We start from the raw sequence: 13,220 nt of genomic DNA, 5'->3' as shown, positions 1-13,220 counted from the left end.
AGTTCCCTGTTGTAGATTAGGCACAGTTATGAGCGTAACATAAATCAGCCCATTTACAATTCTACTGGGCTTGAACGAGAAATGTCCCCCCTTTGGGAATGGCCTAAATACACTACAGTCGGTGGCACTGCCCTCGTTGGGGGGGGGGGGGGGGGGGAGAAACTTTGCTAGTAACTGATACGGAAAGCCGACCTCGAAACTTTGTCTGCATATTGGAGGAGGGGAGCGGCTCAGAGGGAACTATTATGACGGTGAACAACCCGAGGAGCTCTTTACTAAGGAAAACAAAGAAGCATCCAAAAATGTGTGGTAGCGTGGTGGAATCAGGCTCTCGCCAAAATAATAAAAGTGAAGAAACTGGCATTTTCCAGCAGATTTGTGAATTTTTTTTTTTTTCGTATTTTTTGGCTCAACACACTTCATGCCTTTTAAATAACACATTTATGTGTTGATTTTACTGAAAAACGTTGATTTTCACTAATTTTACCTCTGAAACCAAGCGACCCCAGTTCCTTCAATCGCAAATATCTCGACTTCTATTCAACATAGATGAATATTTTTTTACCAAAAGAAAAGCAAATTAACAATCTTTAAGAAGATACCAATAACCCCATATGCCCAAAAATTGATGAGTGCCTGATTCCACCACGTCGAGCTACAAATAAGCGAGGCGAGGAGCCCCAAGATTTAGAGCACTGGCTGCAGAGATGCCCAGCTACGGGGGTCCGGTGGTGGAGTCTCTGTGGGTATAGGATTCAAGGAGATTGGACTGCCTCACCCGCTACCCACGACAGAAGCGGTAGCCCTGGCGAAGAGCACGCTTGGCACATGACGTAAAGAAGAGTTGTCCCGTCTTGGTATAATTGGTCTTGGATTACACAGTACCTAAATATAGCAAGGCAGACCCGTCAGTTGCACATCTACACACGTCAACACACAGTGCGGCCGTGCTGAGACGCAGCGAGTGTGCCTCTCACTCACTGAGACACAGGCGCCAACCCACAGTGCAGCTGTGCTGACACGCACACGGCGTGGGCCAGGCGAGCTACAAGCCAGACCTGCAGAGCCACTCTGGGACCTTCCTTAAAGTGTGGTGTTGGGGAAAATATGTCAACTTAAAAATGTTTTAGGCGTATGATATAGGCCTAAATTCCCTGTTATTATTTCTTTTTCCTTCTTTAGGCTTACATCAAAGAAGACGTGTCGGAGCCTTAGTTTGCATTGACTTTTATGAATGGGCTTTTAGATTCTATTGGTCATCTAATTTTAAAACTCGTATGCAAAGATCTGAGAAGATTAAACAGAGCCATTTCAATGTATCTTGCTCCACCGCCAGACGAAGGGGAACAAGATAATATGACACAGTTCTAGTAGTTACTAGATCTAGATCTGGTAGGTATAAATATTGGCCAAAGAGGACAGGAGTCGAGACTGAACGAAGTTGTTCAAGGGAACTAATCCTTAAATATTCTATTGTTGGTATTTAATTTGTTTGGTTGTGTCCCTTGTTCTGATAAGATGTCAAAAAGTATTTTTTGCAGAATATTATTATTATGGCTACACTGTTGTTGCTGTTGTTGTTGTTGTTGTTGTTGTTGTTGTTGTTGTTGTTGTTGTTGTTGTTGTTGTTGTTGTTGTTGTTGTTGTTGTTGATGATACGGTCTTATTTGAGAAATGAAACCCATAATAATATCTCATACTCATTTTCAATGGCCTTCAGTCACAGTGGCATTTGCAGAACGTGGAGCTCTCCGGCATCAAAGTTTTCATTTAGTAGTGAGACCACTCCGCTCCCTGGATACTGGATACCTCACTACCTCACCCCAAGCATTTTCGCAGAGCTGTGTATCGTGCTTCTGTGACTGTGTAGCCTAAGCCAAGGCCTAATAAGTATAAAAGAAAGAGAGAGGAAAATACGGCTGTCTGATGAGTCTGTGGTTTTGTGGTTTCACGCGTTCCCGAGATGTTTAGCTTTAATCTCGCTTTTGTGAAAAAAAGATTGTATTAAAAAATAAAAGAACAATAAATTCGATAGAATTTAAACAACAACAAAAAGTACGTCTTGGGGCTGGAGTTGGGTTGATGTGCGGCGAAAGTGACTGTTATAACGATCAAAACAAAACGTAGGCTTAGACTTAGATTTAGATCATGTGAAAAGATTCTTGCTTTTACAGTTCATGTTGACGTTGTGAAAGCCTCGCTCGGATAACAGCGCTCTGATCTCTGGCAGCTGGGGCTGGGCTGAGTATAAATATTATTATAGTTGTTTCCAACAGACTGCACAGTTCACGTCAAGATTTATTATAGAGGCTTATTATAAGAAGACCTTGAACAGTTTCACTAAGAATCTAGATATTATATCTAGATATCTTGATCTAATCTAGATCTAGACAGTAAATTCTAATAATTTTGTGGGAGATTTACTCAGATTCTGTGTAGGCCCTAGCCCTAGGCCTATTATAGTCAAGGCCAAGGGCTAATCCAGCCCTACCATGTTGACAAACAAAAATACAATGGGCGACGTTGTGATCTGCCAATTTAGCCTAGTATTGACAGTCTAGGCAAATCTGTTATAGATCGACATCATCGACTAGAATCTAGATTCTAGATCTAGTTCTGTGAGAAAATGCTTGTGCTGGAAGATGAGATCATCCTGTCCACCCGACTGGGCAGCAGCTCGGTCCAGCTGTACCTGGGGGATATCACTGACCTTTCCATTGAAAACAAAGTGGACATTATCTTCACGTCTGCTTTTCCAGGTTTGTGTTAGAAACGGTTTATAATATTTTTGTTCCTCTGCTAGACTTTTATTGTGCTTCCACTCGTAGGCTAGCTACTGATCTCCTCTCCATTTATCACTGACTGCACCAGATGAGGATCTATTACTAAACTTTATATATTGTACCTTTTTATAAGTAACTTCAACAGCCTTTGTTCCGAACTTAACATGTATTTATTTCATCAACAATACGAAATCACGTTTGACATAGGTACCTGTGAACACAAGAATAACAAATTTATGCGAATGTAGTGCATTTTATAATATATATATATATAACAAATTAATCAATTTAATATCGTCTTTTACTAAATTGTAATGGCACTAAATGAGGACTGTCAATTATCAATAGTCTATAGATCTAGTCACAACAATAACAGCCTACTGATTTAGGAAAAGTAGCTTACAATTATTTAATTACAGTTACAGTTACAAATATCTTTTTCACCCTATTACTAATTTAGTAAGCATAAATTGACTAGATCATTTCATTTTCTATCTCCTTGTACTCCAGCAGTACTCATGAGACTCATGTTGTTTAAAAAAGTGCTTCTTTAGCCAGTTGAAAGTCTTCATGGTAGGTATCATGTTATGATATTATGGAGGTCAATTATTGATGCTGCTGGTGTGTGTGACAGGTGACTACAGTGCTGCTCACAAAACTACGCTGATCCATGCCCTCAAGAGCAAACTGGGCATCAGTGTGAATAAGCTGGCCAAAAACAAGGACCTTGACCTCAGGGCATTTTTCTCCTGTTGGATGTCTGCTCGACTCCCTGACCATTTACCCTTTGGGAGGCTTGTCTGCTTTGAAATGTAAGTTCTGTTGTGGATGCGAAAAACGTTACATTCTTAAAACATGAGCTATTGTCGAGAAAAAGAATCAACTACTTCGTTTTATATTTAAGCAAAAAATCTGTTGACGATAAGAAAATTTTATTTTTGTAAAAATAGGCTTTATATTAGTGTAAAAAAAGGTTACTTTTTCTGAACAAGCTCTATTGTTGGTTTTGTTTTGTTTGGTGTTTTACAGCACTCATAACTGCATATGACAAGGCCATATATCTATCAGCTTGCAGGACACAATAAACATTTTCAGTTTGATAGGGATTAATTTTGAATTTTGTCCGGGTGGTGGCCAAAACGTACTCTTATAGATTTTGGACCACCAAAGGATCTTTAACTTGCGCAACTTGCCCACAGCACATCCCAGATTTTTCGGCCTTGTCCAAGAAGGCTAAGTGTTAGATCTTAGGCCTAACTACCCGAAGATCAGAGGTGTGGCTGAAAGACAACAGTAAGAAGGAGCCTAGGAGAAGCAGTAGAAAGGCTGCAGAAAGAGTCAGGAGCACAGATCCGAGGAGGGGGATGGAATGAGAAAATTTTTTAGAAGAAAATATTCCGGAGCTGTCAGGTTTCGAACTTGGGATCTATTGCATGAAAGGCGAACACTGTAACCTCTAGACCACAAGATACCCCCCCCCCCCCTCCCAAGCTCTGTTGTTGATTTTAAAAAAAATTAGTTTCTTAAAACAAGCTCTATTATTGTGGGGCAAAAAAATGTAACTTTCCTGAAATTATCCAGCTTCAAAATTTGAATACAGGTTATCCATATCTTGTGGTCAAACATAAGTACTAAGAAAAGCGAAAGCTATGCAGGCAAAATGTTTTATCAGCACTCTAGACTCAAGAGTAGGGGAGGAAGAATGAGATATTTTGTGGTTTTGAGATGTTTTATCAATATCCTGCTTGTAAGAGAGAGGAAAATTGGAAGATAGGAAAGAGTATTTTGCTTATTCCTTACTCATTCTGTTTTGTGAGTTTCTGTGGTGTGTAGGCTATTGTGGACAAATATATTTCAGAAAATTAAATCGTAACAATTCGGATGAATAATTTTCCTACTTCCATGTCTTGACGGAAAGGCTTTTTTTGTGTGGGTGGGTGGTTTGCGGGTGCTCTGGTGTGGTCTGCTTCTTCTTTCCTATGGAACGTCTATCGTCCTTATCTCCCCTTCTTCATTTTTATGTTTGTTACTCTCTTGTAACACCTCTAATCTTCTGGAGCTCATATGACCTTATGCTGTCGCGAGCGCCGTAAAACCTCTACTAAAACTAAAAAATTTTTATTTGGTTGTTCTTCAGTAACCGGGATGGTGCCACAATTGCCGACCAAATGTCCATGGTGTTCCGGGCCATGATGCCTATCTTCAACGGCAACGAGAGTACAATCATCACTCCGATATTGGCCACGGGATGTCAGGTGAGAGAAGAATGTTGCCACCGTCTTGTGTTTGTGTGTGCTTCTCTTGGGGGTCAGTGAGTGGTGTCATAGACTTGGTGCCACATGTCATAAAAAATAAAATAAAAGTAATAATAGATTAAACTTTTATTGATCCCAGAAGGGCAATTTGGTTTACAATGGCATACATACATACATACATACATACATACATACATACATACATACATACATACATACGTACGTACGTACGTACGTACGTACGTACTGTAATGTCCATTACTATTAGGCAAACCACCTCTATTGCCTTAGTATTTAGGAAGACCTGGCAACTGTAACCACTGGCACGTATTTTAGAGAAGAGTGGTCACTACTGGTCAGTAATAAAGAGTACGTCCACCGGTACAGTCGTGTCTGGCTCCTGTTGTTTTCAATGTCTGTCTAGGTCTACATGTTGTGATTGTGAAGTCCCGACGGTACAATGGCGACGAGGATCACGTACTAGATGAGTACTACGGTAGACTAGATCTACTATCGGTGAGTTGAAGAAGAACGACTGTACAATACGGTGAGTTGATGGGCAAAACCCATACTCGAGGTTAAGTCAGTTAGTTAGATCTGGTAGTTAGTCCTACATTTTTTTCAGTGAAACAACTAGATCTCTAGATTCTAGTCAAATAATGTCTCTTCCATCATTCCCTAACTTCATTATCCGCGAGGATGAATTATCTGTCGGGACGAGATGGCGAAAATGGATTCAACAGCTTGAAAATCTGTTAATTGGTATGGATATCCAGTCTGATAGCAGAAAAAAAGCCTTACTAATACATTATGGAGGCGAAGAAATATTTGATCTAGTTGACACGTTTCCAGAGGAACATAAATCCACCTTCGAGACTCTCAAAACGACTCTAACAAATCATTTTACGCCAAAAGTAAATCTGGTGTACGAATCATTCAAGTTCAGAAAAATGCATCAAGAACAATTGGAATCTGTAGACCAGTTTCATGTACGTTTACGCAGACAAGCAGCTCTGTGTGACTTTGCTGATCTTGAAAGAGAAATTCTGTCACAGATGATTGAAGGGGTCATATCGTCACAGTTGAGAAGGAAAGCAATTAAGGATAAAGTAACTTTACAGCAATTCCTACAAGAAGCTAGGAATGAAGAACTAACCAACAAGCAGGTTGGGGAGATAGAAAGAGAAGTAGGCCAAGCTTCAGCCATCAACAGAAAACCAGGACGTATCAACAGAACAGAGCAGAGTCATTCTCAGGAAAAAGTAGGTGCAAGTAATCAACCCAGATACAAGCGTACACACAAAGGAAGTAAACCTTCGGGGAGCAAAACAAAGTGCAGGAACTGTGGTGGTACTTTCCCCCATCCGTCAACAAGACCATGCCCAGCAAAAGGCAAAGTTTGTCATTCGTGCGGCAAATATAATCACTTTTCTTCTGTCTGTAAATCTTCAGGGAAATCGCAAAACCAAAATACTGCGGTAAAGCAAATTCACCGTGATGATGAATCAGATTCTGACAGCACTGGAGTGTTTCAGATAAATCCAAAGAAAAACGTACCTACAGTGACGGTAAATATGTGTTCAAGCAAGCTGACGTTTATTGTCGATACTGGTGCATCTGTAAATATCATAACAAAGACAACGTATGATCTGATGAAGGAGAAACCTATTTTGAGGCCTGATCCTATTGCTATTTATGGATACTCAAACAGTGAAAAGCTGGATGTCCTTGGACGTTTCACAGAAAACATCCAATGCAACGGGAAGAAGATGAAGGGAAGTTTCTATGTCGTCAAGACCCCCGAAAAAGCATGCAACTTACTCTCAGCAACAACCTCTGAGGAACTAGGAATAATTTCCTTCCTGAACAATGTAACTATCTCGGATGCTCTTTTTCAGGGATTCGGCAAAATTAAAGGTCTCATGATTAAACTCCACATTGATCAAGAAGTTCAACCAGTCGCCCAAAAATACAGAAGAATACCATACCATGTAAGGAAGGATGTTGAAGCGGAAATTCAACGCCTAGAAAAACAAGACATCATTGAAAAGGTAGAGGGTCCTACCTCATGGGTCAGTCCTATAGTAGTTGTCCCAAAGAAATCTGGTGGAGTTCGTCTCTGCGTAGACATGAGACGTGCAAATACAGCTATCAAAAGAGAGAGACACCCAATGCCCACACTCGAGGAGGTGATCAACGAATTAAATGGCTCCATATTCTTCAGTCGTTTGGACCTACAGCAAGCATTCCATCAGATGGAACTCGCAGAAGAAAGTCGTCACATCACCACTTTCGCTACTCATGTTGGCCTGAGAAGGTACAAAAGACTTATGTTCGGCATAAATGCAGCTCCAGAACTGTTCCAGCATCACCTTAGTCAGATACTACATGATATTCAGGGTGTCACAAACTACATTGATGATGTCATAGTCTTCGGCAAGAACAGAAATGAGCATGACAGGAATTTGCAAGCTACACTAGACCGACTACAAGACAAAGGAGTCAAATTGAACAAGGAAAAATGTCTGTTCGGAGTCCAAAAGCTGACCTTCCTGGGACATGTTTTCGGCAAAGATGGAATCTACCTCGAGCCGCACAAGATCAAGTCCATATCTGAGGCAGCACCGCCGTCAACTGTCTCAGAAGTTAGATCATTTCTTGGCATGACGCAGTATGTGTCACGCTTTATCAGAGGGTATGCGACTATCACAGAACCTTTACGCATGTTGACAAAGAAGACTCAGTCTTGGATTTGGGGGAAATCTCAACAGGATGCTTTTGATCAGCTCAAATCCGCTCTTATAAACGCAGGAGTCATGACCTACTTTGATCCAGCCAAATCTACTGAGATCATAGTCGATGCATCCCCATGTGGACTCGGTGCAATCTTAACTCAGGAGGGGCATGTCATTAGCTACGGAAGTCGAGCACTTACACCAGTGGAAACGAGATACTCCCAAACCGAAAGAGAGATGCTAGCCGTCGTGTTTGGAGTGGAGAAGTTCCACATGTACTTATATGGGTCTAAGTTCACTGTTACAACTGACCATAAGCCATTACTTGGCATAATCAACAGCAACAAGCCATGTTCAGCACGCTTCGAGAGATGGCGTCTTAGGCTGATGCCATACGAGTTCAACCTCAGATACAGACCTGGGAAAGATGAGCTCAACCCAGCAGATTATCTTAGCCGTCACCCCATTACTGAACCTACCAGAGACAACAAAGGTGAAAACTACATCAGTTATGTGACGAAAGCATCAGTTCCAAATGCTCTTACTCTTGATGAAGTCAAAGTCGCCACAAAGAAGGACCCTCAGCTGAAGAGAGTGATGACTGCAATCCAGTCTGGAAACTGGAAAGACAAGTCGCTTTCTTCATTTTCAAATATCAGAGATGAACTTTCGGTTTACGATGGGGTCATAATGCGCCAACACAGACTGGTTATTCCTAGTAGCCTACATCATCAAGTGATCACTCTCGCACATGACTCTCACCAAGGTATCGTAAAAACAAAACAACTAATCCGCGAGAAAGTATGGTTTCCAGGCATAGACAGAATGGTGGAAGAACACCTGAAAGGGTGTGTACCATGCCAATCATCAGTCACAGGCACTCCAAATCGTGAACCATTGAAGATGACACCACTGCCAGATTGTGCATGGGATGAAATATCAGTCGACTTTGCAGGACCTTTTCCATCTGGCGAATATCTGCTTATCATGATGGATGATTATAGCCGCTTCCCAGAAGTTGAAATTCTACACTCAACGTCGGCAAGATCAGTAATTCCAAAAATTAATCAAAATTTTGCCAGATTCGGTAACCCAAGCGTCCTCAAAAGTGACAACGGACCTCCATTCAGCAGCAAAGAATTTGCAACATTCGCCAAGAAGATGGGTTTTCATCACCGCAGAATCACTCCTCTCTGGCCAGAAGCAAATGGCGAGGCTGAAAGATTTGTAAGAACTATCAACAAATTCATTCACACCTGCGAATCGGGAGGGTCATCGTGGAAGGAGGAGTTGCCCAATTTCCTTCGCCAATTTCGCTCAACTCCCCATTCCTCAACAGGAGTTTCACCGCATGAGGCCCTCACTGGGAGGAAAATGAAAACATTTTTCCCAGAGCTTCATGTGGAAAGGGACTCTTTGTTCCACTACAATCTTGCAAAGAAGGACTCTGCCTCCAAATCTAAACAAAAAACATTTGCAGATAGGACAAGGAGAACTCAACCCCACAAGTTTAGTGTCGGAGACACTGTATTAGTTCGCCAGAAGAAGATGAACAAGCTCACCCCACCATACATACCAAAACCGTACACAATAGTGAACATAAAAGGAAGCATGATTACTGCAAGAAGAGGGACTCATCAAATCGTCAGGAACTCATCCCACTTCAAACAGATTCCTTTTCAACAAATTGGGGAGGAAAAGGAGATAGAGGCAGACACAGATGAGGCTCCGGAAGACTTCCTAGAGCCTTTAAAACAATGGCAACATCCAAAGCCACATACTAGACAAAGAGACATGAGACCTACCGAGTCTCCAAGATCTGCAACATGCTCTACACAACAATCTACTGGGTCTCCAAGATCTTCAAGATCTTCCACTCAAGCTACACCAGGACCTACCTCCTATTCGCATCACCCATTAGTGCGAGCCCAGTCTCCACACTCTCCTACTTTGGTCGAGCAAACAGACTCACCAATGCGAGTAATGCAGCCATCACGCTCTTACTCTCGCACACAGTCTCAAACAAGTCCATATACTACAGTAACAAGAAGCAGCCGCGTTGTGAAACCGCCCAACAAATACACACCTTAGGAAAGTTGAATCTCTGATTCAGGGCAATTGCAGCGGCACGCAACATAATGCATACACACGTTATACCTTATAAATGTACAGCAGTTCACTAATTATAAGACTCAATAGGAGTCAATTGTTTTCTTACAGTTTAAGTTATTAAGATACAAAAATACACTATTCTTTTGAGGACACCGGTAGGAACCGGCTGGAAGTCAAGTCAAGCCAAGTATGAGACTATAAATTACATAATAAAACAAGATTAATTTTAAATTGATTTTTATTTCTGAAATCAAATCCCTCTGTCTTTGGTGTTAAATTCTCTAGCTAAACTGGGGAGGGATGTAATGTCCATTACTATTAGGCAAACCACCTCTATTGCCTTAGTATTTAGGAAGACCTGGCAACTGTAACCACTGGCACGTATTTTAGAGAAGAGTGGTCACTACTGGTCAGTAATAAAGAGTACGTCCACCGGTACAGTCGTGTCTGGCTCCTGTTGTTTTCAATGTCTGTCTAGATCTACATGTTGTGATTGTGAAGTCCCGACGGTACACGTACGTTCGTACGTACGTCGTACGTACATACATACATACATACTTACACACACACACACATACACACAACACACACATGCGCACACACACACACACACACACACACACACACACACACACACACACACACACTCACACACATACACACACACACACATACATACATGCATAATTATGAATACATACATACATAAATACATGCACAAATACATACATAACTACACATGTTATGAATGATTATGTCACTTGTTTCTTAATTTTAGTCTCATAGATTTAGTTCTCAGTAGTTTCAAAGATTCAAATCACAGTTTTGTCGTGGATGTTTGGCAGGTGCTCTGGTGGGGTTTGCTCCTTCATCTTTCCTATCAACAAACATCTATCTTCCGTATCTCCCCTCCTTCTTTTTTGTTTATGTTACTCTCTTGTAACACATCTATTCTTCGGCACTTATATGACCTTATTGTGTTGAAAGTGCCGTAAAACTCTCACTAAAACTAAACAGTTTTGTCTCATGCTTTGTTAGCAGTTTCACAGATTTAGTTTAAATAATTATTTCACATGTTTCATTATTTGTGTGGCCTCATGGTGAAATCAGGCTCTTGTCAAAATAAAGAAATCAAAGAAACCAACATTTTTGTGCACGTGGCCCGATTTTAATCTATTTTTTGTCTTTTTTCGGGGAAGGAATCATCGCCTTTTACTTTCATGTCCATTTAAAAAGACATCTGAGTGGATTTTACCCAAAAAAAACCTTGATTGAAAGCACAAATAATTTGCGGTTTCAAAGAACGCTCAAGCTTTAGAGGTCACCAAACGCTGGTGGCCATTTTTCGCTCACTTTATATCTGACACCAGGTAACTCATATCTCCTTCAATCGCAAATATCTCGACTTGTATTCGAGATATATGGGGGTAATTTTTCATCAAAAGCAATACGAATGAACAAGCTTTAAGATGGTATCAGTAACTCCTTTGACCAAAAATTGATGCACACCTGATTCCACCATGTTGTGACCCATTTGTAATGTCACAAATTTAGGTTTCTGTTATAGTGTGCAATATTGTATGTGATGGTTTGTAACAAAATAGGATCTATCTTGCAATTTGTTTCCACACTCTTATCGACTCGATGTGATGTGTGATGGTTTTTAACTGAATATTTGTTGTGGTTTTTTAAGCCTGGTGTGCTCTTATTACATTTGCTGTGCATTTAATCAACGTTTTACAGTAAAATCCTTACAAAAATGTTTTTAAAAGGACATAAAAGCTGTTGAGCTAAAAAACAAAAATTTGAAAAAGGTTCTCAGACTAGAAGAAAAATGCCAATATCTTCTTTTGCATTATTTTGACGAGCTCCTGATTTCAGCATGATGCCTCACAAATGTGTGTTGTCCTATCGTTTGTCCAGCACGCTCCCCTACACGCAATGCTTGGTGTGATAGTTTGTAATAAATAGCATTTGTACAGCGCATGTCTCCCCTCAAAAGCAAACTCTATGCGCTTTACACTATATTATTACCCCAGTAGACCATAGAACACTCAGAAACATTCTGAGCTTCCTGGGAAGCATGCAGTGCACATGCAAGCAGCCGATTAAGCCCTCAAACACCAACAAACTGACTAGATCTTTCACTGTCTATAGCTGGGTACCCATTCCCACCTGGGTGAAGTGGAGAAAATTCGTATAAAGTGCCTTTCCCAAGGACCCAACGTCGGGCCCACGGCTCTAACCCCCAAACCCACAACCTCACGATTACGAGTCCGGTAGCCTAACCACTAGTTTGTAACAAAATGTGTGTCGTCCTCTCGTTTTTCCAGCACGCCCCCCTGGATGCAATGCTGCGTGTGATGGTCTCGAACGCCCTGTACTGGATCCGGGCCGGCCTCCCTCTCAAGTGCATCAAGCTGGTCCTGTACACCGCCAACCCGGACCGCGACCGACAGTTCCTGTACAAGTCCTCCATAGAACAGTTTGGACTCATCAAGAAGAAGTGGGAGTTCCGTAACACACAGAACGTGAGACCTTGTTAACTCTTATACCGGGTACCCATTGGCACGGTCGGGTCAGGTCAAGTCGAGTTGGGTGGGTTTGCTAGCCTGATTGAGGGCGCAAAGCAGTTATCATGGCACAAACCGATCGCCCGACTCATCCCTTAAAAAAGCAAAGGCGTTTGTTTTCAGGCAACGAGTCGGGCGATCGACCCAACTCAACCCCATCCTGTCCATTGTAGGTACCCGGTATTATAAGCCCGTGTGTTCTGACAGACTTTTCCGACATTAATTTGCCCTTTACCGAAATGACAGAAGTTAGTTAGAGTGAGCTCAAATTAATTGCTCATAAACTGCTCAAAGAAATGCCAAACAATAGACAAAAGGAAATTATAGTGGCTTTCTTTGGATATTCTAGAAATAGTTTATTAGTAGTTAGTTGCAGTATGTGTTTTACACCACTGTCAACGTAATCTGGTCGCATTAACACCACCTTTTGTTAGTTGTTAGTTATAGTATGTGATTTACACTGCTAGCGACACAATTTGGTTTCCATCCTCAGAGCAGTCTTTCTTGTACGTTTTCAGGAGGCAAAAGAGACATACGATGTATGTTTCTGCTATGCCAAATCGGATGAGCATTGGATGACGGATGTCTCTAGAACTCTTGTGTCTCGGGACCACTCACTCAAGATGTACAAGGAACTATTTATAGCCAGCACTGATGACTCTTGGCAAGAAGTTGTTTTCAATATTTTGTCCTGCTCCAGGAGGTAATGATTCGAAAACAGTTGTATTTGTGTGTGTATGTGTGTGTGTGTGTGGGGGGGGG

The 13,220-nt window shown here is 41.4% G+C and overlaps 1 protein-coding gene across 1 annotated transcript in view; it reads left to right on the top strand.

The window, feature by feature from the left end:
- Window positions 1–1,802: 1,802 nt before the first annotated feature.
- The window catches only part of LOC101852264, a gene marked incomplete in the record, with an annotated part of 30,371 nt that continues 18,953 nt past the window's right edge, over window positions 1,803–13,220 (top strand). The window contains 5 exon segments of the mRNA XM_013087020.2: window positions 1,803–2,759; window positions 3,418–3,595; window positions 4,921–5,038; window positions 12,219–12,416; window positions 12,977–13,161. Coding sequence (XP_012942474.1) covers window positions 2,627–2,759; window positions 3,418–3,595; window positions 4,921–5,038; window positions 12,219–12,416; window positions 12,977–13,161 — 812 coding nt within the window.

Source organism: Aplysia californica, unplaced genomic scaffold, assembly GCF_000002075.1.
Source record: "Aplysia californica isolate F4 #8 unplaced genomic scaffold, AplCal3.0 scaffold00534, whole genome shotgun sequence".
NCBI lineage: Eukaryota > Metazoa > Mollusca > Gastropoda > Aplysiida > Aplysiidae > Aplysia > Aplysia californica.
This window is presented reverse-complemented; position numbering and strand designations above follow the sequence as displayed.